This window comes from Nicotiana sylvestris, chromosome 4 (genome assembly GCF_000393655.2).
Source record: "Nicotiana sylvestris chromosome 4, ASM39365v2, whole genome shotgun sequence".
NCBI lineage: Eukaryota > Viridiplantae > Streptophyta > Magnoliopsida > Solanales > Solanaceae > Nicotiana > Nicotiana sylvestris.
In genome coordinates this window covers 173,034,790-173,062,728 of record NC_091060.1, presented here as the reverse complement: position 1 = coordinate 173,062,728, position 27,939 = coordinate 173,034,790, and the positions used below count along the sequence as shown (strand labels likewise).

Genomic DNA, 27,939 nt, shown 5'->3' with positions numbered 1-27,939 from the left:
GAGATGGATGGAAAGGCTTGGTTCCATGACATAAAGGAGTATTTGGGGAAAGGAGAATATCTAGAGCATGCAAACCACACTCAGAAACGCATACTACGGAGATTGTCCAATAACTTCTTCCATAGTGGAGGAAATTTGTACAGGAGGAGTCCTGATTTGGGACTTCTAAGATGTGTCGACGCAAAAGAGGCGTCTAAGCTACTTGAGGAGATACATACTGGGACTTGTGGCCCACATATGAATGGTTTTGTCTTAGCCAAGAAGATACTCAGGGCTGATTACTTTTGGATGACCATGGAGACAGACTACGTCCAGTATGTCCGCAAATGCTACCAATGTCAAGTGCATGCCAATATCATAAAGTGTCTCCGAATGAGCTCAATGCAACAAGCTCACCTTGGCCATTTGTCACTTGGGGAATGGATGTCATCGTTCCAATCGAGCCCACTGCTTCAAACGGGCACATGTTTATTCTAGTAACCATTGATTACTTCACAAAATGGGTAGAGGCTGCATCTTACAAAGCTGTAACCAAGAAAGCCATCGTAGACTTTGTCAAAGATCGTATCGTTTGCCTATTCAGGGTTCTCGAGTCCATTTTTACTGATAATGCTGCCAATCTCAATAGTGATTTGATGAAAGTTATGTGTGAGCCTTTCAAAATCAAGCACAAGAATTCCACAGCCTATAGACCTCAGATGAATGAAGTCGTAGAAGATGTTAACAAAAACATCAAGAAGATACTAAGGAAGATGGTAGAAAACCACAAATAATGGCACGAGAAGCTTCCTTTGCTCTGTTAGGATACTGCACTACAATCCGCACATCAACAAGAGCAACTCCCTATATATTGGTTTATGGTACCGAGGTTGTCATCCCAGTTGAGGTAGAGATTCCTTCTTTAAGAATCACAAAGGAATTCAAACTCAGCGATGTAGAATGGATAAGTACCCGATATGAACAATTGGCCCTCATAAATGGAAAAAGGATGAATGCAATATGTCACAGTCAGCTTTACCAGAACATAATGTCTAGGGCTTTCAACAAAAGGGTCAAACCAAGGCAATTTGCCCCAAGACAACTGGTACTAAAAAAGATCTTCCCACATCAATATGAAGCCAAAGGGAAATTCTCTCCCAACTGGCAAGGTCCCTACATAGTTCACAGGGTGCTAATAGGAGGAGCACTCATACTCGCAGAGATGTATGGAGAAATCTGGCGAAAACAAATCAATTCATACGCAGTCAAGAGATACTATGCTAGATTATTTACATTTCCTCATCTGATGTAATTGAACTAAGCTTGACCTGATTACCGTTTAATAGGGGATACGTAGGTAGCCTTATGGGTTCAGTCGTATCATAATGAAAGTTCCATTTCCCCAAAAATAAGAAACCAGGGCACAATTTTGAGGAGGACCCTCAAAATTTTGGAGCAAGTCTAGCCAATGTCAATATATGTCAGACAGTCAGAAATCTGTTAAGAAACTGAGGTAGATGTCACGACCCAAACCGATGGGCCGCGATGAGCACCCTGTACCTTACTCAACCAAGTACCAACGTAACATATATTTCTTATTACATCATTATATATACGTGACATACAGGCCTAGTAGGCCAACATAATCATTTATAAACTCAAACATAGGCCGACAAGGGCGTACAATCTTTCACGTATAGGACATATGTCTACAAGCCTCTAAGAGTACATAAATGTCATAAAGGTCGGGACAGAGTCCCGCCATACCAAACAATACACGTCTAAATCATACTAACCAAACAAGCAACTCCGAAGCAAATGGAGCACACCAACATCTTCCGCTGAGATTATAGCCTACTTGGAGGGCTCTCGACCTGTCTATCGGGACCTGCGGGCATGAAATGCAGCGTCCCCAAGCAAAAGGGACATCAGTACTAATAATATACTGAGTATGTAAGTCACATAAATAAATACATAAGAGACATGGAAGACATATAGAGTACATGACTCAACCTGTAAGTCTGAATAACTTTGTAAATCATAAATTACTTTTAGCGTCATGTGTATGTGTATGAATGTCATATCGTACATAGTTACATGTTTCATAACATTATCAGCCTCTGAAGGCATCCCATAATATCATATCGGCCACTGCGGGCAAAATCATCATCGTATACCAGCTGATCAGGTGGTGGTATGTATATAATGCCATAACCTTTACCATATCCCATATACATACATATATACGTGTATATAATACCGTTTGAATCATATTTACATATATACGTGTATATAACGCCATTTGAATCATATTTCAGCCACTACGGGCAACATCATTATCATATACCAGCTAATCAGGTGGTGGTGCGTATATAACGCCGTAACCTTTTCCCATATCACATATACATATACATACATATATACTCATATATAACACCATCTGGTCATGGGTCAATGCATATGTATGAAATGTATGAAAAATACGTAATAATTTCAATATTCCTTTAGGATAAATTTTTCCAAATTCATATTATTTAGAGACCCACAAGAAGAACATAGATGTCCCTAATACTTCTATAAATAGAGTCATTTATAGAATTTGTGCATTTGCATGTTTCGTTTGTATCGTATGGATCATGCCAAAAGAAATAGGGAATAGCCTTAACATACCTTGAAAATTTCGTACCTTGACTTTCCTTTGTTTGGAAAAACCTATAGCTACTATCGTTTCTTCAATCCATCTACTTAGTCTCGTTAAAAACTTAGTTCTTTTAAAAGGTAAATGGATGACAAGAGGTATGGCATAGTGCAAGTTTATACATAGTGAAGAAAATTTGTCTGATAAGGTTTCTAGGAAATAAAAGTAACTTAACTAAAAAAGGGGTTTACAATGTAGAAGTATTGCCACATTGTAAATTAGAAAGTATCTTGATCCGACCATAAGACAACATCTTTTCCAAAACTAAGTATCCATCTCAAAATCACATCTTCTATACCTCGTAATGGTGCTAAGAATAGCTAAAACCAATCCTTAGAAAAGGAAAATAAGTTTTATAAGATATGGATGCATGTAAAACCATATTTAGAAGGCAGTATTTGTAAACACGTAAAACACAAGTGTCCTTCATTTGATTCATTCTTGCTACATGCCGTTTGGATGGGATCCTCACTTTATTAATTTTTATCCAAACTCATTAGTTAATCGGGTAATGTCCCGTTATCCGGTAATTAACCAATTACCCACATAATTAAAAAATTGCTCCAAATTACTTAATTAAATATTACTTTCTTTTAACATATCTTGTACACCTTATGGTCATGTAGTACCTTGTATGGCACTAGTCTATAAATACCAGGTATTTTAGCTCGGGCCATATTTTATCCCAAAAAGCCAAGTGCAATGAAATTCATTTTCTCCTACTTGCTTCCCCTCTCACTTTCACGAATTTACTAATCACTCGTGAAATAGAATAATCCTTATAATCTCCAAATAATATTTTACTTGGACTGATGTCAATTACCTTATGACAAATTCAATGTACAATACTTTAGGGTGCAACATCATCGTAACTTAATATCGCGAAGCGTATCTTGACTGATTCTAAGATCTTACTGCTTTTTCAACTAGCCTCTGTTAAAAGCCCTAATTTTTTAGATCTTCTTTGTTTTGGTTTTGTGTGTTATCATTACTACTCGACTCTTGTTAAGTTTCTATGGTTACCATGCTTCGAATAGGTTTTTACTGAGTCTTTGGCCTACTTGTATCACCTCTGTGTGATTGTATTCATATGGATTTGTTCATCTCTTACCTCTTTCTGTCAATATTGCTTATCTTGCCTATTTTCTACGCGTGTTTGTCATTCTCTATTTATATGTTGATGTATAGAATCATAACCCTCTCTTGATTTGATCCTGATTTCCTTATTTGATGGTTTGATTGAAAGGTTTTCTTTTAAAACCCTAAAATTCTACTCGTCTGTTTAAATTAACTGATTCCATTACCTTACTTGTTGTAGTACTTTATTTTTACTAAATCATTCCTTAATTGGAATTTTCTGAACCTAGTCCTAATTGACTATTCTATGCTTATTGAACTTTGATTCTTTCCTTATTAATTATGTACTGATCTTTCTTGCCTTATATACTAATTCTTACCATTTGAATTAACTCCCTTAACTTAAGGAGCACTTGCCTTGATCTCTGACTGGCTGATTCTGAGTTCCTTAATTACCATGCTACTATGATTTTTACCTTATTTTACTACCTATTTTCAAACTATAAATACACTAGTCTTTCATTAACATAGAGACGGACACTTGGGTTCAAAAACTATCTTTCATACTAAAAACCTCGGCTATATCTCTTGTGCTATTTGCAACTGTTGGCTGGCTGCAAGACAAGGCTAACCATTTGTGCTCTCTCTTGTTCTTTCATTATGCTTACACTCCCCTTCACTGGTATGTCCAAGTTTCAATTTCTAACAACAACATGTTTCTCCTATTGTTTCAGTTTCTCTTGTTTCTAGTTTGCTTCTATCTATGGTTCTATTGTGAAATTTGTAATTAATAATTACATTATCAGCATATTATTATGTCTTCCTCTTCCTTTAGATTAGTATATTCCCCCTATGTGTGTTTCTGCGCATGCCTTACCAATTGTCTCTTACTTATTGTATACTTACTATCCTATATCCCATGAATCCCCAAATCCCTATCACCCATCTATGTGTTTGTGTTCTTCATGACTGGTTCTGTGACTATGCTAGTGTCAGTTGTTTCTGAGCATGTCTAAACCAGTCCTAAGACCTTTGTTAGGTTATGTGTTTACAGCCAATTGTTCTATGTGTCCCAAACCCCTTGACCCATGTGTGTGACTACTGAATTCATTTGGTTCTATAAGCTAGCTATGTTTGATCCTATCCTAAGGTGTTTGAATTTTATTGACTACTCCAATCTCTTTTTTCAAACAATCTCTGTTGCTTTACTGAATTACTTTCAAAAAGGACTTTTGTTAAATACAGCCGTACTAAAATCTTTCAACTTGTGTTCATCACTTCTCACTCTACTCTTAGTCAATAAGTTCCGCCCCCTCTAGTATGTGTACTGCCTTGGGATCCTTTTGAGAACCCTCTAAACTCTAGCATACTGAGGCTGGCCTTCCACACTGCACTTGTTCAATTTTTTGGTTACTAAGTCTAGGAGTAAGCACTGCCCTGGATCTTTGAGATCCTTAGGGAACTTTGAAGCACCTAGACTTTGATTTATCTATGGAACTAAGGCATATGAGACCATTGGAGGCTTTGGGAAACCTGGGCCTAATTGCAGGTTCCCTATATAATAGCTTCTTAATTTTCTATTTTACTTATGTAATTCATTTATTTGGCATGTAATAATTTATAAACATATATTGGGTTATCTAGTAAAAGGGGTGGGTAGATGCATACTTTATGGGGTAATACAGGTAGAAATCCTGCTCTTAGGACCTTATTTTTAAAGTCCGATTGCTTGCCTAATAGAAAACATGTTCATAGTACTTTATTCTTTTGAATATGATTTCTTTGCCTAATAGAAATCATGTCCATAGGATTTCACTTTTAAGTTTGTTTGTATCAAGTAGAAACCATGTCTATAAGGTTTTACACTCTGTTATATTTTGTAGGTCCCAAACAATCATGTCTTAAAATCAGTCCAATAATAGATGTCATGCCTATAGGACTTAATTCTGATTCAGTTATAACATGTATTTATGTATGTTTTTATGCCTGCAAATCGTTAACAATCAGTAATACACCTAGATATCATGTCTACAGGGATCTCTACTCGCAATACTATCTGATGATCTAATTTAGTCTAATAAATCAACTTGATTACGCCTAGTTCACTAAAATTGGTCTTATTAAGTATTAAGCATTTCCTAAAACAAGTTCTTTCAAAACCGCCTCAATCTTATTAGATAGCATGCCTATAGGTATTAAATGAGTCTATTTAAAAACATGCTTTATTTCTGTATTAATATAGACACTAGTATCCTGCGTATAGGCAAGCCTTAGGGAATTTTCAAAAACTGTATTTCTTTGAGACTGTCTCTGTCGCTTAACGTTTTCTGATCCTAACATGCTTTTAAAAAGAGTCCCTAGGCAACTACTAGGGTATAACTTCTGAGTCTAAAAGGTTTTGTCTGTTTCTGCATATTCACTTAGATATCCTACTTTAGGACATTGATTAATAAAAGACCTTAACTGTGCTTGAGTCATGCTACTTAGGTGTTTGTTTGAGGAGGAAACTCTGAACCTCTTAATTTCTCCCATTATGTGTGAAAGTCCTAAATATTTTTTGATTGTCGCCTTCGTATTTTTGCCTTTCTAAACTTTAGGGGTACGTCTAGAACTACCTATAGGTAGAGGTCCTAACTCCCTCAACGACCATTAAGAAGGAACGGATAGTACCATGCAATAGGACTCATTGACCAAAAACTCGCTCTGCATGACTAATAAGGGGATGGGAAGGGTAGACATAGGATATGATGTCTATGTGTTAATGTCACGTGTAGCCCTCATTGAGGAGTATTTACCGGACATAGCGTGGGGTGATCCTATAGGATAACCAACCTAGGACCCCTTCTTACCAAATCCTCTCTTTATTTAAATCTTTGTTTTACAACTTGTTCAAACCTTTATTTTACTAGTTATCCAACGTGCTTTACTTGCAACTTGTTTGATTCAATTATTTATATGGACTAATTTGTGAATATAAGTTCGGCCAGGACCCACAGTTGTGGACCAAAAGGGGTGCCTAACACCTTCCATGGAGGTTACTTCGAGCCCTTAACCTAATCTCTGGTAATGCAAACAAACCCAAGAGTTAATCGCTCAAGGTGCCCTAACGCACCATAATCCGTTAGGTGGCGACACTTCAAAAACCCAATTCCCAAAAGGAAATGATTCCTTACACACCGTGAATGTCGAAACCCGTACCTCTTCCCCCGTCAAAAAGGGAGTGAAAAAGGGGGAACAATAGCGGTCAATCCACCACATCCATGGTGCCGCTTTTGTGGACCAAGAGTCGCTTTTGCGGTTTTCACTTATCCTCCAGCTTTCCGCATCTGCGATGCACCAGCTGCACCTGCGCCATCACAGGTGCAGTTCACCAACCGATTCTGCGGTTGTTGCCTCCCTCACCTTGTTCCTCTTCTGCGGCGTTCCCCTGCACATCTGTGGCATCGCATCTAAGGTCCCCCAATCCGCTGGTGCAGAAATACCAGAAGTAGAAAATCTATAGCTTCTTCAAAAATTCCAACCTCTCCGTCAACCATCTAAAACCATCTTGAGGCCCCCAAAACCACAACAAGAAAACATATCCCATAACCTTATTCAAACTTATACCAATCTTCAAAACACCTCAAACAACATCGAATCAACAAAAACTCATCGGACTCAAGCTTAAATTTCCAAAATCTTCCGAATTCCGCTTTTGATTAAAAACCCAACCAAACCATATCCGAATGACTTGAAATTTTGCACACATATCCTAAATGACACAATGGAACTACTGCAACTCTCGGAATTCCATTCAGACGCTTATATCAAAATCTCACCTACCAACCCGAAGTCGCCAAAATATCAACTTCGATAATTCAAGACTAAATCTACTCCGAACCTCCAAAACTCATTCTGATCATGCTCATAAGTCCCAAATCACCTCCCGAATCTATCTAAACCAAGGGAACTAACATCCGAGACCTCTATCACATAAGTCAATATCTGGTTGACTTTTCCAACTTAAGTTTCCACAAAAGAGACTAAGTGTCTCAAACCATACCAAATCCTTTCCAAACCCGAGCCAACCAACCCGATCACATATAGAACAAATAGACAAAGCAATAAGAAGTAGAAATGGGGGAAACAGAGCGGTAACTCATGAGATGACTGGCCGGGTCGTCAAACCTCCCTAACTTAAACAAATGTCCGTCCTCGAACGAGTCAAGAAACATACCTAAAGAATCAAACAGGTGAGGATATCTACTCTGCATCTCCCCCTTGGTCTCCCAGGTAGCCTCCTCCACAGGCCGACCTCTCCATTGCACTTTCACTAAAGTTATATCCTTTGATCTCAACTTTAGAACCTGACGCTCCAAAATAGCTACTGGCTCCACATTATAAGTCAAATCACCATCCAACTAAACTTTGCTGAAATCCAAAACATGAGACAGATATACTTTCGGAGCATAGAGACATGAAATATCGGTGCACAGTTGACAAGCTGGGTGGCAAATCAAGCTCATAACCCACCTCCCCAATCCTCCGAAGTACCTCAAAAGGCCCAATGAACCGAGGACTCAACTTACCTTTCTTCCCAAATCTCATGAAACCCTTCATGGGCGAAACCTTCAACAAAACCTTCTCGCCAACCATATAGGACACATCTCGAACCTTCCTGTCAGCATAACTCTTTTGCCTTGACTGCGCTATACGAAACCTCTCCTGAATTACCTTCACTTTTTCTAAAGCATCCTAAATCAAGTCTGTCCCCAATAGCCTAGCCTCACCGGGATCGAACCAACCAACTAGAGATATACACCGCCTCCCATATAAAGCCTCTTATGGAGCCATATAGATACTATACTGGTAGTTGTTGTTATAAACAAACTCTACAAGTAGTAGAAACTGATTCCATGACCCTCTGAAATCAATGACACAAGCACGCAACATGTCCTCTAATATCCGAATAGTTCGCTCGGACTGCCCGTCCATGTGAGGGTGAAAAGTCGTGCTCAACTCAACCTGAGTACCCAACTCTCGTTGCACAGACCTCCAAAATTGCGATGTAAACTGAGTGCCCCTATCTGAAATGATGGAAATTGGTACACCATGCAAACGAACAATCTCCTAGATATAGATCTCTATCACCCACTCTGAAGAATAGGTAGTAGATACAGGAATGAAGTGTGCAGACTTGGTTAGCCGATCCACAATCACCCAAATAGAATCGAATTTCTTCAAAGTACGTGGAAGTCCAACTATAAAGTCCATAGTGATCCGTTCCCACTTTCACTCTGGAATATCCATCCGCTGAAGCAAGCCACCCGGTCTGTGATGCTCATATTTCACCTGTTGACAATTGAGACACCGAGCTACAAATCCCACAATGTCTTTATTCATTCTCCTCCACCAATAATACTGCCTCAAATCTTGGTACATCTTCGCGACACCCATATGAATAGAATACCGCGAGCTATTGGCCTCCTCCAAAATCAACTCCCGAAGCCCATTTACATTGGGCATACAAATCCGGCCCTGCATCCTCAGCACACTATCATCACTAATGGTCACATCTTTGGCATCATTATACTGAAATTTGTTCTTAAGGACAAGCAAATGTGGATCATCATACTGGAATTCTTTAATGTGCTCATATAAGGAAGACCAAAAACCACACAAGCCAAAACCCCACTAGGCTCCGAAATATCTAACCTCATAAACCGATTGGCCAAGGCCTGAACATCAACTGCAAGAGGTCTCTCCCCAACTGGAATATATGCCAAACTCCCCATACCAACCGCCTTTCGGCTCAAAGCATCGGCCACCACATTGGCCTTCCCCGGATGGTACAATATAGTGATATCATAATCCTTTAGCAACTCCAACCATCTCCGCTGCCTCAAATTAAGATTGTTCTGCTTGATCAAGTTCTGGAGGCTACGATGATCAGTAATCACCTCACAAGACACACCATACGAGTAATGCCTCCAAATCTTCAACACGTGCACAATGGCAGCCAACTCCAAATCATGAACATGGTAGTTCTTCTCATAGGGCTTTAACTGACGAGAAGCATAAGCAATAACTCTACCCTCCTACATCAAAACACAACCAATACCAACTCTCAAAGAATCACAATGCAAACCGGCGATAATAGCCTACCAAACTAACAGTGGAGATGTGGTCAAAACTGTCTTGAGCTTCTAAAATCTCTTCTCACACTCATCCGACCACACAAATGAATCACCCTTCTGAGTCAACTTGGTCAAGGGCGATGCGATAGACGAGAATCCCTGAACAAACCGGCGATAATAGCCTGTCAAACCAAGAAAGATGCGAATCTCTATGGCTGAGGATGGTCCGGGCCATCTCTGAACCGCCTTTATCTTCTTCGGATCAACCTGAATACCCTCGCTAGACACTGCGTACCCCAAGAAAGCTACTGAACTAAGCCAAAGCACACACTTGGAGACTTTTGCATTAAGTTTCTCCTCCCTCAATCTCTACAACACAACTCTCAAATGCTCTGCGTGCTCCTCCTGACAATGTGAATACAACAGAATATCATCAATTTAGACTATGACAAACGAGTCGATATAAGGCCTAAACACGTTGTTCATCAAATGCATGAATGTTGTTGGGGCATTGGTCAGCCCAAAAGACATTACCAAGAACTCATAATGACCATATCGGGTCCTGAAAGCTGTCTTAAGAATATCCGAGTCTCTGATCTTCAACTGGTGATAACCTGAACTGAGATCAATCTTTGAGAACACTCTCTCTCCCTAAATCTTGTCGAATAAATAATAAATGCAAGCACAGGATGAACTCTGAGCTGGAAGAGCACTAAGTGATTACTGGTGTCGCGCCCCCCTTTTTTCTCGCAAAATCGGGTTTATGACAATTTTTGTTAGGACAACTCTCTCCTTTTGGAAAATGGTGTTTGCATTTTTGAAGAGTTGCCACCTAACAATTTAAGGTGCCTTAGGTCACCTATACTGTTCATTTATATGTACGTTTGGTAACCGGATACAGGGTAAGGGCTTGAAATTATCCTAAGGAAAAGGTGTTAGGCACCTCTCAGGATCCACTAGTGTAGTTCCCGACCAAACAGTTATTGTGAATTTGTACAAGTAGCAAGTAAGCAAGTATGGCTCAAATAGTAGGGGATTTAAATTTAAGTACACAGATGTTTGGAAATCAGTTAATGAAAAGCAAGATTTTGAAAAAGAATTACAATATAAGCATATTTGGGGATGTAAATGCAGTATCCTAGGTTTGATTATAATATAGATCCCATCAATACAATACCCGGTATGACACTCCTTAAAGCGGAGCTACCCGTGGTATTAAAGCACCAGTCATCATATCCATATCTACCCTTTTATGCCCCGTGAAGGTAATTAAAGTGAGCATTGGTCTCGACCCATATTACATGCTATTACCCGTCCCTTCCTATCAGTCCCGGATGAATTTAGGACTCCTATCCTATAAAAAGGGGTTCTAGGTAGACCTTCAAGTTTAAAGGTAAAATACTAAGGCGGCTTATATTAAACAAGTAGGACTTTAATTAAGGGGAGCATGGAAGACCAGTGAAAGGATCAGATATACCTCCACATACAGTACACTTAAACAACATGAATCATACATAATTAATGTCTAAATTCAGATCATAAACATGGTATCTAAGTGATAACAGCAGAGTCAAAATTATGACATAACTCAAATAGGATGTTCTAATCAGGCTTGCCTACCGATTTTAACATGCTGACAGTCAAACAATAATCACAAAGATGGTTTTAATTTTATTTTAAGTTGATTACCTAAGACATGCCTAAGCATAAAATAATGTGCAGCAGTTACCAGAATTATTAAAACAGTTTGGAAGTTATTTTACCTAAAGCATGTTGTTCTAAATGTTGCAAAGACATGCGGGGATTGTGACCAGTTTTACTTAAACAGGATAATCAAATAGGAGACTGTTTTATGTCATTTTTTCATGCATCAGTAGTTTAGCTAGGTTTGACTAAACAAGATCCTTAAACATGGTATCTAATGTGCACATATGAAAAAATGCATAATGATTGCAGAATTTCTAAAGCATGATTTCTAAATGCCCAAAGAGTTACAACACAACTTCAAGGCATGCAGAAGCAACAGTTTTATGTACTGTTATTTAACATAAAGCAGGATTTCTAAGTAGTAAAGTGATGCCAAATGAGATGCTGAAATAGTAAACCTAAAAAAACATGGTACCTAATGCATGACATGCTTTGAATGGGTTGATCTTACAGATGGATTCTAATGCACATATAGAAAATGTAAACCTAAGACATGGTTTCTACCCATTGATATTGATAGCATATATAACTACCCTCCCATTTTCACTAGTCAGCCCGAATACTTGTTTACAACAGATTATTACAAACCAATACTAAAATTAATTAACATAAGGAAAAAAGAAAAATAAAAAGTAAAAAGTTACACTATAGAGATCCTAAAGACAGACTCAGATTCTCAACACCTGATTAGGACTTCCTCCTTGAGTTATGTATTAAATCACCTCAAATGTCAAGATTGTTCCATAGCCTTTTTTATATCACAATGTGTCAGAGTTCCCTAAGGACCTCAAGGAATTCCACGTAGTGCTCACACAAAGATTTCATAGCTAATATAGAGTAAGTGCAGTGTGGAAAGGCCAACTTTTGTGTGTCAAAAATTTAGAGGGAGCTCAAGGGTCCCAAGGCAATGCTCACACAAAGGGGGCAGAGCATAGTGGTCTAAGAGTAGAGTGAGAGTGCTCGATATAGTTTTGAATAGTTTAAGTAAGAAATCAATTTTGAAAAAGGATAAGCAAGAAACAGTTTTGAAAAATAGACTTAATTAGAATAGTTTTATGCCAAAGTTTAACTGATGAAAACCATTTGAAGGAGCATGCATACCAATCTTAGAACCAAAACACAGTCAACATCACACCAAAGACCAAGAATAGTCCAGCAAACACAAGCAATGGAATGGGATTGGAGGGACAAGTATGGAGCAGGTGAGGGCAAACATGTAGCAGGCAGGAACATATACGAGCACATAATCAGAAACTCCTACAGGTTCAAAGGATCAGGGGGGCAGTGGGGTATTAGATTAGATTAATATATCAACACCAAACAAATAAGACCATTATCATACCAATCATGGGTATTCACATAAGAAACATGCACTAAGTATATAGAAACATGTTGATTATTGACAAGTAAAGAATAACTTAACATGTAGAGGGAACATACGATCCTAATTACATGTTAAACCACAAAAATTGTGAATAAAATCATATAGGAAGTACAAAGAATTGTAATAGTAATAGAAGCATGTTGGTTTGAGGACTGAAATCTGAATTAGAACATACCAGTGAAGTGAAGAAAGCAAAAATACAAAGCAGAAATAGGAGATGCGCAGTAGTTAGCCTTGGCTTGCAGCCGGCTAGCTTAGAATAGTAGCAAGTAGCACAAAAGAGAAAATTGAGAATTTTTAGTTGTGAGAGAGAGAGTTTTTGAACTACTGTGTTCGTGTGTGTAATGAAAAGAGAAGAGGGTGTTTATAATAGTTTGAAAGTCTGGTCCATAAGGCAAGAATCAATTGTTCAGCAATTACAGAATTAATTAAGAATGAAAATTAGCCAAGTATCCCTTAATTAAGGGAATAATTTACCAATAGTAGAAAGCAAGTAACAGATAAGGAAAGATTTCAAATAATATAGGTACATAATATGTAAATTAGTGATAGATAATAAGGGTCTAATTAAGAAAACAACAGTAGAAATAACTTAATAATATAGTCAACCACATAATAAGGTAAAAAATAATTTTAAGGGATAGGAAAATAGCTAGAAATCTGTATAAGAGTATCAACACTGTAAATCAAGGATTCAAGAATCAAAAAAATAGTACTAATATTAAGGGAAACAGTATAGACTTTGATGAATAAACTAACAAACGAAGTACAAACAGGAAGAACCAAATCGGAAACCTTAACAGGGTACTATTAGGATAAAACCCATAAAAATACTCTAATTAATCGCAGTATATTCATGAGAATCAAATATACAGGCAAATCGGATGAGCAAATAGTAAAGACGAATTTAGAATCTGAGACTAATGCCCAAAAAAAATTAGGGGTTTTCAACATGATGAATCAGATAAAAGATTACTTAAATAAACCGTTTAAACATAGTAAAAATCATATGATAATAATGAAAATCATAGGAGAAGTCATTTTAAAAAGGGGTTAAAAAACCCTAGTCTTGAAGACGAAGGGTTGCTCTAGCAAAATTGGAAAAACCTTCAAGGAAAACAACAAAAGCTCATAATATACACAGATCTAAGACAGATCTAAAAGAAATCAGAAAATCTTAACAAGAGTTAGGGTTTCAGAGAACCCATAGAAGATGAGAAAACATTAAAATGTTACCGGTTTTAGCCGAAAAAGTCATAGATCTTATTCGAAAGGCCATGGATTGCCGGAAAATGGCATGAGAAACCATGGGAGGTGAGTGAACCACCTCTAGTTCACTTGAAGGCCTCAAAACGATGACATACATTCAAGAGGGATCCATAAGGTTTGTAGGTGGGGAGACTACCATGGATTCCGACAGGGGGACGGCCGAAGAAGGAAGGAAATAGGCCCAGCAGGTGGAGCATTTCAGAGAGAGAGATGAGAGAGTTGAGAGAGACCGGCTGAGTGAATGAGAGAATGAGGGTTTGCGGGTAGACCATTAGGTTCATTATGGAAAGGATTAACCTGGGCCATTGATCAAAAATGATCAACATGCCATAATTTGGGCGAAAATGAGTCGGGCAGGATTTAGGCTTTGGGCCTGAGGTATTGGCTGTTTTAATTGGGTATGGGGCTGGTTTGATTTAGGTTATAATTGAAATAAAAATGGGGTTATTGGTTAAATACCCAATTAAATTGAATAAAATAATTTATAAATTAGCTAACAATTATACAAAATGAATTTTATGCATAGAAAATAGTTAAAAATGATTACTTGGTATTTAAAAATTTAAATGATTAATTTCCAGTCAAAAAATGATATAAAATCATATGATTGGGCTATAATTGCAAAGTTATTGCAATTATAGCCAAAAGATGCCAATTGGGCTAATTATGAAATAATTTGCTTTACGTAGGACCATAGATAATAAATTAAATCAATAGATTCTATTGGAATCATTTGTAATGTCATTTTGTAATTATTTATTAGGAATAAAATGCTAGATAAATTAATAAAAATATAGGAAAATTATAGAAAAACACCAATTGCTATTAATGCATGATTTTGAAGGTATATATGCAAATTGAAAAATAATTTGAGGAAAAATTGGGTAACAACAGCTTCCCTTCTTTACCTAGGATGGATGAAAGAGTTGTCGGGTAAAGATATGATGGCCAATTTTGACCGAGCGAAACGGTTCGAAGAGGTTTAGGCCGCACCCTGGTTTCTGAGTTGCCTACATATATATGGTTTTACAGGAATCAGGCCTTATGTAGTTCAGGATCCATCGACGGAGTATACCGATGAAGCCATTTCAAGAAAGGACGCAACATCTAGGGTTGGGTGCGGGAATGGTTAGGTTTGATATGGCTTGAGGGAACTGAAGCGGGATCACTCTGCTGGGATAGTCATTGCTCGTCGTCTTACCTGCAAATACAAGCAACACAAACTTATACTCTGTATAAATTTAAACATGATGCAAATTTCTATCAGACCATGAATGTTATCTTTGGACGGTTAGGAATGACGTTCTCAGACCATGATGTCCTGGGCCATGGGTTGTTTGATGCAGGATTCGCAGGCCATGAAATGATGTTCTGAGGCTACGAGGATGGTGCCTATGAACCATGAAGCCTTTGAATAATGATAAGCAAAAGATTGAAAGAGATCCTCAGGCCATGACATGGTGTTCTCGGGCTATGAAGATGGTGCCTCTGAACAATGACGCCTTTGGATAATGATATGCAAAAGATTGAAAGAGATCCTCAGGCCATGCCATAGTGTTTTTGGGCTATAAAGATGGTGTCTCCGAACGATGATGCCTTTGGATGAGTTGGAGAAATTTTAGCCCATGAAGGATGCAGTAGTATGATGCGGAGAAGACAGAACGTAGTCTTTCGAATTGAAGAGCGGAGCTTATCCCAGAAGAGGATTGAGATAAATAGCGCTTAGTTTCGAAGAAAATTGGAGGCAGAGCTTAGCCTCATAAGGCAGAATGGTAGCCTTATGCAGATTGGAAGGCAGAATAGTAGCCTTATGCAATGCAGATGCAGGTGGAGGTAGAGATTAACCTCGGAAGGCAGAATGGTAGCCTTATGCAGATTGGAAGGCAGAATTGTAGCCTTATGCAATGCAAATGAAGATGAAGACAATGTTTATTCTTGGAAGGCAGAATGGTATCCTTATGCAATAAGGATGCACATGGAGACAATGTTTAGTCTGGGAAAGCAGAATAGTAGCATTATGTAATGCAAATACAGATGGAGACAACGTTAAGTCTCGAAAAGGAAGAAAGGTAGACTTATACAAATTGGAAGGCAAAATAGTAGCCTTATGCAATGCACATGAAGATGCAAGTAGCGGTTAACCTCGGAAGGCAGAATGGTAGCCTTATGCAAGTCGGAAGGCAGAATAGTAACCTTATGCAATGCAGATACAGATGGAGACAGTGTTTAGTCTCGGGAGGAAGAATGGTAGCCTTATGCATATTGGAAGGCATAATAGTAGCCTTATGCAAGAAATAAAATAGCAAATAATAGTAGAGTTTTCTTAGTTGATAGCAGATTGTGGCATTGTGATTACTGGGATCATTGTGACATACGGAACATCACTGGTGGGTGCTGATAGCAAATGTTGGCAAGTGCAACGGTTTTGAGAATTGTATTCTTGAACAATGTTTGTCACATGGGCGTACAGTATGTCTAATTATTTCACAATCCTACTGTCTGCATTCAAAGAAAAATCGTGAGTTTTGTAAAGCGGGAAGGTTAGCTCGTATCCCTATTGGCTTTGCTTGACTCATTCGACTTTGATCTTATGATACCGTCTATATCGTTGGGGTAGCGTTGCTAAACAAAGCAGTCTCAATAATAAACATACATGATTTTGTAAAAGTATGATATAAATGTATAACTAAAAAATAGCTTTTAGATGAACCGTATGATATAAATGTATAACTAAAAAATAGCTTTTAGATGAACCGATGACTGTGACGTAGTTCAAGACAGTCCAACCACTCCTGCTATGGAATTTTGAGGGTCCTCCTCAAAATTCTGCCCCAATTTGATGGGTTGACACTTCTAACTATTGCTCGTATTGCGATCGGCTGAAATTTGTTCGGAATTTTAAGGGTCCTCCTCAAAATTTTGCCCCAGTTTGATGGGTTGACGTTTCTAACTGTTGCTCGTATGGCGATCGGCTGAAATTACTTCGGAATTTTGAGGGTCCCCCTCAAAATTCTGCCCCAGTTTCCAATTGTGGGGGAAATGAAATTTTTATTGAATTGTGACTGAACCCATAGGGCTGCCTATGCATTCCTTCTTAAACGGGAATCATGTCAGGCATAGTTCAATTTACATCATATAAGGAAAGCATAAAGATTACACATAGTAATGCTTGACTGCATATGAATTGATTGTCTTTAGCCAGACTTCTCTGTCCATTTCTGCAAGTATGAGGGCTCCTCCTTTCATATCTCGGTGAACCATATATGGAACCTACCAGTTGGGAGAGAACTTCCCTTTGGATTCATCTTGATGCAGTAAAAGTTTCTTCAACACCAGCTGCCCCGGTGTGAACTGTCTTGGCTTGACTCTTTTGTTGAAGGCTATGGACATTCTATTCTGATAGAGTTGACCATGGCAGGCTGTATACATTCTTTTTTCGTCTATAAGGTCTAGTTGCTCATAACGGCTTTTTACCCACTATGCGTCATTGGCTTCTTGTATGATCCTTAGGGAAGAAATTTCTACCTCAGCGGGAATGACAATCTCTGTACCGTAAACCAGCATATAGGGGGTTGTCCCTGTTGATGTACAGACTGTGGTACGATATCCCAAAGAGGAAATAATAACTTCTCGTGCCACTGTCTGTGATTCTTTATCATATTCCTCAATATCTTCTTGATATTCTTGTTGGCGGCTTCTACAACTCCATTCATCTGAGGCCTGTAGGCTGTGTAATTCTTGTGTTTGATCTTGAAAGTTTTGCATACAGCTTTTATCAAGTCGCTGTTGAGGTTGAAGCCATTATCAGTAATGATTGACTCTGGAATTCCGAATCGACAAACAATATGGTTGCAGACAAAGTCTGCCATGACTTTCTTAGTCACTGCTTTGTAAGATGCTCCTTCGACCCATTTGGTGAAATAGTCGATGGCTACCAGGATAAACATGTGTCCGTTGGAAGCAGCAGGCTTGATTGGTCCAATAACGTCCATTCCCCAGGCGTCGAATGTCCACGGTGAGCTTGTTGTGTTAAGCTCACTTGGAGGTACCTTTATCATGTCTGCATGTATCTGACAGTGGTGGCATTTCCGGACATATTGGATGTAGTCTGTTTCCATAGTCATCCAAAAGTAACCTTCCCGGAGTATCTTCTTTAACAAGACAAAACTGTTCATATGTGGGGCCACAGGTCCCAGCATGAATTTCCTCTAGTAGCCTAAATGCTTCCTTTCAATTGACACATCTTAATAATTCTAAATTATGAGTCCTCCTATACAATATTCCTCCGCTATGAAAGAAGTTGTTGGAAAATCTCCAAATTATGCGTTTCTGAGTAGGATTCGCAAGCTCCGGGTACTCTCTTTTGCTAAATATTCCTTGATATCATGAAACCAAGGCTTTCCATCTGCTTCCTCTTCAACATGGGCACAGTAAGCTGGCTAATTATGGATTTTCACCGGAATGTGATCAATGAAATTCTTCTTGGGATGTTGTATCAGAGATGATAGGGTAGCCAACGCATTGGCAAACTCATTCTGGATTCTGGGAACATGCTGGAATTCCGTCTTTGTGAACCTCTTTCTCAATTCCCATACGTGATGCAAATACTGGAGTATCCTAGAGTTCTTGGTTGTCCAATCGTCTCGTACCTGATGTATAAGAAAGTCTGAATCTACAATCACTAACAGCTCTTGAACGTTCATGTCAATGGCCATTTTGAGTCCTGAGATGCAGGCTTCATACTCGGCCACATTGTTGGTGTAGGGGAACCTAAGTTTGGCAGACACCGGATAATGCTGACCGATTTCTAATATCAGGATTGCTCCTATGCCAACTCCTTTGAAGTTTGCTACTCTATCGAAGAATATTCTCCAACCGTCATAGGATTTTGCAATGTCTTCTCTTATGAATGATACCTCTTCATCAGGAAAATACATTTTTAGGGGTTCGTATCCTCCATCCACGAGGTGTTCAACAAGGTGGTTTGCTAATGCTTGTCCCTTGATTGCTTTATGAGTTACGTAAACAATGTCGAACTCACTCAACATGATTTTCCACTTGGCTAACATGCCGGTGGGCATGGACTTCTAAAAGATGTACTTCAAGAGATCCATTCTCTATATGATATATGTAGTATAGGTGCAGAAGTAATGTCTCAACTTCTGAGCTACCCAAGTCAAAGAACAACAAGTGCGTTCCAATACAGAATATCGGGCCTCAACGGGGTGAACTTGTTACTAAGATAATAAATGGCTTGTTCCTTCCTCCGTATTTCATCATGCTACCCTAGAACGCAGCCGAAAGCTCTATCTAGCGCTGCAAGGTAGAGTAATAAGGGTCTACATAGCTCGGGCAGGACTAAGACTGGTGGTCTTGACAGGTACTCCTTGATTTTGTCGAAGGCATTTTGGCAGTCATCGGTCCATTTGGTGGTGGTGTCCTTCTTTCACATCTTAAATATCGGCTCACAAATAACTGTAGACTGTGTTGTGAATCGGTTGATGTAGTTAAGCCTTCCCAATAAACTCATCACATCCTTCTTGTTCCTTAGCGGTGGTAGTTCTTGAATGGATTTGACTTTTGATAGGTCCAGTTCTATTCCTAGACGGCTCATAATAAACCGAAGCAATTTCCCAGTAGCAACCCTAAATGCTCACTTTGTGGGGTTAGATTCAGGTTGTATCTCCATAGTCTATTGAAGAACTTTCTCAGATCTTCTATGTTGTTAGTGGAATTAATAGATTTGATAATAACATCATCCACATATACCTCTATCTCCTTGTGTATCATATCATGGAAGATGGTATTCATGGCCATCATGTAGGTGGCCCCTACATTATTCAGGCTGAATGGCATTATCTTGTAACAGTACACTCCCCGTGGTGTAATGAAAGCTGTTTTCTCAGCATCTTCCTCATCCATCCAGATCTGATGATAACCAGCGAAGTAATCTACAAATGACTGTACCTCATGCTTGGCGCAATTATCAATCAGGATGTGTATATTCAGCAAAGGGAAGTCGTATTTCAGACTGGCCCGGTTGAGATCCCGGTAGTCAACATAGACTCTGACCTTCCCATCCTTCTTTGCCACTAGCACAATGTTGTCTAACCATGTCCGGTATTCTACTACCCTAAGAACCTTAGCGTTGATCTGCTTGGTGACTTCTTCCTTGATTTTCAAACTCATATCTTGCTTGAACTTTCTAAGCTTTTGCTTTACCGGTGGACACATTGGATCGGTTGGCAGTTTGTGAGCCACAATAGATGTACTCAGATCAGTCATGTCATCATACGACCAGGAATATGTCTTCATACTCCTTTAGAAATTCTGTGTAATTTTTTCTTCTCTGATGGCGATAGGTGAATGTTGATTCGCATTTCCTTGACATTTTTTGCATCTCCCAGGTTGACAATTTCGGTTTCGTCCAGCTTGGAATTGATCTGTTCTCAAAGTTCTCAACTTCTTTGACAATCTTGTCAGGTATGTCATCTTCCTCTGAATCCATGTCCGTTTGTTCCGTTGTGTCATTGCATATAACAGTCATTGGTTCATCAAGATAAGTAATAGTAATGCCCGAGGCTCATCAAGCATTGGTTGTCCCGATGGTCCAATTCTTGAGATGCGTTCCTCTGCTCACAGCCTGTATGGAAGGGACTTCCTCCTTCTCGAGAATAATGCAACAGTCCACATCACTGTTCTCTAGAAATGAGTTCTTTATTGCTGCAAATGCTTCTTCTTCATATGAACCATAAATAATGTCGGCTTGATGGAAGGTCTGCTCCAGATGCAGTATTGGCTGCTCTAGTTGGTAGTAAGGACCGCGGCATGGTGGCGACCAGCTATTGAATTCTTCCCAGGTGTATTCATATCCCAAATCAAAGGTAGTGCCAAGTTTCTTGAGTTTTATATGTTTAGATATTCCTTGGAGGTTCTTGCCGAGCCCTTTGCCAGATTCGTACCCACTCCAACTTAGTATACTCTCGATTTTGCTATCCCACCATTTGTCTTTATCGATAGCATTGACATGATTAATGTGGTGGTAAGTTTCTCCACCTAGCTTCCTTCTTCCCTCGATCGCCGGAATAGTCTAGCGACTGTATATAAGGTTGCCACCATCGCGATGGATGATCACTTCCTGGTGATTCTATTCAAACATTACTGCCTGATGCACCGTTGATGCTATGTCCCCAGCAGCATGAATCCACGGTCATCCCAGTAGCAAGTTGTAAGATGCTGGTACATCTATTACCCGAAAATCAACCCCAAACCAGGTTGGTCCCATCTGCAGGCATAGGCTAATCTCACTAATGGTGGACCTCTGAGAACCATCGAAGGCTTTCACATTGATTGCTCCATCCTTTATCTCATGCAATCCTTTACCCAACTTCTTGAGTGTTACTAGTGGGCAAATGTTAAGACTAGAATCTCCATCGATCAGGATTTTGGTGATGAAGTGATCTTCGTATTGTGAGGTGATATGTAGTGCTTTGTTGTGCCCCAGACCTTTAGGTGGTAGTTCATCCTCATAAAAGGTGATTTCATGGCTTTCCAGCACTTGTCCTACCATATTAGCCACTTCCCCGCTAGTGATGTTACTTGGTACGTACGCTTCATTTAGCACCTTTAACAAAGCATTCTTATGCGTCTCAAAATTTTGGAGTAAAGAAAGAATGGATATTTGCACTGGCATCTTGTTCAACTGGTCGATGAACGAATATTCCTTGGCCTGTATTTTCCTCCAAAGGTCGTCCGGACATGTCTCAATGAGGGGTGGCTGGTTGGAGGCCTGCTTGCTCGATTCTACAAAATGTTCAGGGGTATAGACTTTACAAATTCATGTCATACCCTGTGTTGCGACAGTTTCTTCAATCCTGACCTTGCCCTTCCTTTTCGCCTCGGTTGTATAGTCCCAGGGTACATTATTTGTATAGAAGGGTGGCATGTTAGACATCGCCACTGGGATCAGAGCGACTATCCTCACTTCGAATGGAACATGTGCCTTGGGTGGCAAGACTGCAACCTCAAATTGTGTGGGTGCATTTGCCGAATACACGAATTCAACCTCCATTGGTGCTGGTGCCTTTCCGGATGGCACTGCTTCAAACTTAAGAGGTATAGACATATTCACCTCAGCGTCCTTAGATGGTTGGATCTGGACTATGATTGGATTGAGAGTAATTGTCGGTTTCTTCGGGTCATCACCTTCTGCGATCAACCCGATTGATCCTTCGGGATCCCAGTCATCTTCTACTTCAATCGTGTGGATACCTCCACCCTTATGTTCTTGCATAGGGTTGTTCCGGATATTTGGAGCGGGTTCCTTCGCCACAATCATCTTGTTATCAATCAAAGACTGTATCTTGTCTTTCAAGGAGCGGCATTCATCGATGGTGTTCCCTTTCATGCTGGAGTGGTATGCATAGGACTTGTTTGGGTTAACCCACTGAGAAGGATTCCTAGGGGTCGCAGCAGGGATAGGGGTGACATATCTAGCAGCTTTGAGCCTATTATACAACTGTCGATAGGTTTAGCGATGGTTGTATATTGTTTTGGAGGTCTGCGATCAAAATTGGGTTGGGGTCTAGGGAAATTTTGGCGTGCAGAGGGTGATTGATAGTGGGATGGTTGAGCATTATAAGTTTGGTAGACATGATCGGGTTGGGAGTAGCTGGGTGAAGTAGGTTGATATGTAGGAGGTGGAGATGATTGATAAGTTGGTGGCAGAGCTTGGTATGAGGGTGCTTGGTAATTTCGGGTTGGCTGGTATGTGAGTGAAGGTGTTGGGTAAGCTTGGTATTTCAGGGGAGACTTGGTCCTTTGTGCAACCATCACGGCACCTACGTCCCTTTTCTTGGACATACCACCGGACTGTAAAGCCTTATTCGTGGCTTGCAAGGCTTCGAAATTTGTAACCATACCACTTTTAATACCTTCTTTAATTCTTTCACCTAATTTGATAATATCAGAGAACTTGTGATTCTCAATCATCATCAGCCGTTCATAGTACTGCGGGTCCTAAGCCCGGACACAGAACTTGTTCATTTGTTCTTCTTCTAAGGCGGGTCTGACCTTAGCAGCTTCGGACCTCCAGCGAGTAACATACTCACGAAACATCTCCGTGGGCTTCTTTTTCAAATTCTGGATATAGAACACGTCTGGTGCATTCTCTGTGTTAAACATGAATCTGTCCATAAAGTCAGATGCCATGCCCACCCAGCTTGACCACTTCTTGGGATCTTAGCTGATGTACCAAGATAATGCATCTTTTTTCAATCTCCTCATGAACAACTTCATGCGGATCCTTTCATCCTTCTCTACTCTAACTAGCTTGTCACAATATGTCCTTAGATGGACCTTTGGATCACTCGTACCATCAAACATTTCGAACTTAGGAGGTTTGTACCCCTTAGGCAGTTCGACATCAGGTTGTATGAAAAGGTCCTCATAGTTCAGCCCCTCGATTCCTTTACTTCCCTCAATGCCCTGAATCTGGTTGGTTAGTTTCTTAAGTTCCTTGGCCATGTTCCTAATAAGCAGATCCTTTTCATCAGACTCAAGTGTGCATGATATAGGTTGGGTGAAGCGTGGCATGGTCTCCACGCAGATAGGAGTGTTATGGTGGCCTAGTGTATGGGTGTGGAAATGGTTGTTTGTGGAGTTCTGAGGTTCTGGGATGAGTAGTGGAGTGTTGTTTGGGATATGGTAGGTGTTGCATTTGTTCTTTGGTGGAGCAGCGTGATGATGAGGTGGAGGATGATTCTGCTATTTTGGGATATTTTGAGGAGGTGTAGGGTTTTGAGCATTGGGGAAGTTGATATCTGGGGTGTTGAGGGAGAATGACAGGTTTGTCAGATTTCGATCCTGATCGAGCTCTTCCTTATATTTCAACAGTTTCTGTTCAAGTTGTGACACATAATCGTTAGGAACCCGAATACCCTAGCCATCAGTGGCCTCTACCCATTCAGCTATGTTCTCCTTCCTGATGTTGTTTAATTCATCCATTTTATACTTGCCTTTATAGGGATTAAGAGGGGGAGTGGGTGGAGGGCCCTTGGATCTTGCGAAATAAGATGATGATGTCAGAGTGCACGAACTAACCTCTGGGTGGGGGAATAATAAAAATAAAAATAAAACAAAAGGTAATCAAGTTAGTGAGTATTATAAAAAGTATTGCAATATTAAACACATTGTGCGGGAATGTAAAGCGTGTCCTAATTTGGGAACATCTTTGTGCCTGAGGTAGGCCTAGCAACAAATAGACTTGGAGAACTTCGAATGCCAATAAATGATTCATTTCATAATATAAAAATAGACAAATCCCAAAATAGACTTGGAGAACTTCGAATGCCAAGTGTTCTCCTTCGTTTCCCTTAGTGTTCCGGCAGTCGGTGACTCTCTTCCTCACTTTTCCTTCCAATTCCAGCAGACTGTATTGCAGATATTCCAACTTTTTGCTAGCTTTGGCGACCCTCTCTTTCCGCTAATTGATTTGGTCATTCGATGGAAGACTCCTCCACCAATCAAGAAAGAGTGGGGGCATGCTAACCATACCAAAACTGGGGACCTTGTGACTCATTTTATGAAAAATGAAAGGGTTAGACCATACCCCCACCGGACTCGACTATTTATACATTTGTGACCAGCACATCGATATTTAGTTCTCTAAATTAATGCACAAAACATGATTGCGTCCGTTGGGATTATGGAAAACCCAATGGACTTTGGATAAGTCTTATCTTAAAGGATCATTATGTGGATAACATAACTGATCTGGCTAGGTTGGACCACGATGCATGCACAATTTAAACAGAGTAAGGTTTATATGGGGTTTTATACTGGTACCCTTGAGCGGGCAACTCACGGGGGAAGGCACGAAACTGTCAGCTGCACCGCTGATCAACTAGTTTTACCGCAAATAAGCCTTTCCGAATTTAGGGGGTAATGATATAGGAAGGGCGCAACCACTCATCAAGCGTTGCTATAGTATTTGTTTGGCACGTGTGGAGTATGATGTTGAGCATGATTATGCAATAATTAAAAGCATGTTGACATGTATTTGCACGTTAAGAAAGCAATAAATATAGCAGTTTTATAATTTAAAGCACTTATAAAGGAAGGAAATAAGAAATATATGTCAGTTTTGCTTTTGAATAAGAAATTAAATGCTTAAAGGAATTAAACAAATAATTATACATAGGGAGGGTACAATTCACAAAAACGGTATGAAATGGTAAAATCCTAAATATCCCAAGCAAAGTCGTCATGCTATCGCCCCCCCCCCCCCATTTTTCTCGCGAAATCGGGTTTATGACAATTTTGGTTGGGACAACTCTCTCCTTTTGGAAAGGGGGGTTTGCATTTTTGAAGAGCCACCACCTAACGATTTAAGGTGCATTAGGGCACATATAAGGTTCATTTATAACTATGTTTGGTAGCCAGAGACAGGGTAAGGGCTTGAAATTATCCTAAGGAGAAGGTGTTAGGCACCCCTCAGGATCCACTAGTGTGGTTCCCGACCAAATAGTTTTTGTGAATTTGTACAAGTAGCAAGTAAACAAGCATGGCTCAAATAGAATGGGATTTAAGTTAAGTACATAGATGTTTGGAAAGCAGTTAATGAAAAACAATATTTTGAAAAAGAATTACAATCTAAACATATTTGGGAATGTAAAGGGGGTATCCTAGGTTTGTTTATAATATGGATCACATCAATGCAATACTCGATATGACACTCCTCAAAGAGGGGCTACGCGTGGTATTAACGCACCGGTCATCATATCCATATCTATACTTTCCCGCCCCGTGAAGGTAATTAAAGCGAGGGTTGGTATCGACCCCTATTGCATGCGGTTACCCATCCCTTCCTATCAGTCCCGGATGAATTTAGGAAACCTATCCTATAAAAGGCATTTCTAGCTAAACCATCAAGTTTAAAGGTAAAATACTAAGGCGACATATAATAAACAAGTAGGACTTCAATTAAGGGGATCATGGAAGACCAGTAAAAGGCTCAGATATACCTCCACACAGTACACATAAACAACATGACTCAAACATAATTAAGGTCTAAATTAAGATCCTAAACATGGTATCTAAGTGATAACAGCAGAGTCGGATTTATGACATAACTCAAACAGGAAGTCCTAATCAGGCTTGCCTACTAACTTTAACATGCTAAAAGTCAAACAATAATCACAAAGACGGTTTTGATTTTATTTTATGTTGATTACCTGATAAGTTGGTATTTTACCAACTTATCTTGTCTTTAAACCTATACTTTTGCTATGTTTGAGTGATAAAATCATGTATTTAATGTCATTTACTTCTATTTTACAGGGCGTATGTGATTTAGAAGTAATGGTGAAGAAACAAAGTGAAAACAAGTCAAAAAGAAACTAAAAAGAGGTAAAATCTAGGCAATGCCCTCACTGGTCGCATTTGCGACAAAAGCATGGGAAATGTGAATCCAACAGTGATGATAATTACGAGAATGTCATGGGAATTGCGAAGGAAAGCAAATCAGGAAGTGTTCGCAAATGCAAAGAAGTCTTCACAAATGTGAAGTCAACCAGGACAGTCAATCTTCGCAAATGCGAATAAAAGCAGGATAGGCAAGGTTGGGAATTGCGGACCTTTGTTTGCAAATGCGAAAATCGTACATCAGACCTGGGAAATTTTGGAATTTCACATTTTCTAGTCCCAAACCATTTAATACTCGACTAGTCTCATCTTTGGCATATCTTTATCTTATTTTCAGTCCCAAGAGACTAGAGAGAACAAGTCTTGAAGCCAGGGTTTGGCACACACACTTTGGTCTTGAATATTTGAAGCTTGTGGTTAAGATTTCCTTACCCATTTATGTTTGTTTCTTCATTTCCTTGATTTTTATTGTATATCTAAGTGTCTAGTATTTTATTCAATACTTGAATCTTGTTTATGGAAATATTCATGTTTAAAGTGTGGATTAAATACCTTGTTGTGCTTATGTATTGAATGATTTTTATCCTTTTATGAAGTGAGTTATTATTACTCTTGTTCTTTAATGTTTCCAAAGGGATTAGCTAACCCTAGGACTCTCCTATTAACTCCGAATTAATTTTGGAAAAGATAATTTGTGGTTGGGAAAGATTAATTAACAAGAACTTGAGGCTTTAACCCTTATTTTATAGATTCTATCTAGGAATAGGATTGAACTACTTGTACCCATTCTGGGTGTGCTTATTCTCTTAATTGGGTTTGGAATAATTCAATTAGAAAGTCTTGTTATTCTTCGGAAGAAGCTAATTAAGAATTATTATCCGTGGGTAATTAACATAAACTCGCTCATATTTGGAAAATCGTGAAATACATTGGATCGTTACTTGAGTGTAATTCCTGATGCATCCATACTTGTTGCTATTGATCATTTTGCTTGATATTTAGGTTAGTTTACATTTCCGCATTTAGATATAAAACATTTGCTAAACCAAATTCTTAGTGTTTGTCATTGCGCGATAAGTGATAATTTTCTTACATTCCTAATCGCCTACACATTGTTCTCTGTGGGATTCGACCCCGACTCATAGTTGGGTATATTATATTACATGCGACCGTGTCCATTTACGTTTAGTAGTGGATTTGGACGTCATCAAAATTGGCGCCGTTGCTGGGGAATAATTTGGCGTAATTTAGGTTGTTTGAGAAATAAGCATAAATGTTTTGGTCCA

The 27,939-nt window shown here is 39.3% G+C and overlaps 3 protein-coding genes across 3 annotated transcripts; 1 reads left to right on the top strand and 2 right to left on the bottom strand.

Annotated features, from left to right (window-relative positions):
• The first annotated feature begins 772 nt into the window (after nt 1-772).
• LOC138890537 (uncharacterized) lies at nt 773-1,291 on the top strand. The gene has a single exon (XM_070173931.1). The coding sequence runs from the start codon at nt 773-775 to the stop codon at nt 1,289-1,291; it is 519 nt and encodes a 172-aa protein (XP_070030032.1).
• Nucleotides 1,292-15,395: 14,104 nt separating this feature from the next.
• LOC138890536 (uncharacterized) lies at nt 15,396-18,288 on the bottom strand. The gene is made up of 3 exons (XM_070173930.1): nt 18,166-18,288; nt 17,756-18,013; nt 15,396-15,431 (listed from the first exon to the last, which is right to left on the bottom strand). Exons 1-3 carry the CDS (start codon nt 18,286-18,288, stop codon nt 15,396-15,398), a joined length of 417 nt encoding a protein of 138 aa, XP_070030031.1.
• Nucleotides 18,289-18,669: 381 nt separating this feature from the next.
• On the bottom strand, nt 18,670-20,419 carry LOC138890535 (uncharacterized). The gene is made up of 3 exons (XM_070173928.1): nt 20,303-20,419; nt 20,000-20,158; nt 18,670-19,317 (listed from the first exon to the last, which is right to left on the bottom strand). Exons 1-3 carry the CDS (start codon nt 20,417-20,419, stop codon nt 18,670-18,672), a joined length of 924 nt encoding a protein of 307 aa, XP_070030029.1.
• Nucleotides 20,420-27,939: the final 7,520 nt, after the last annotated feature.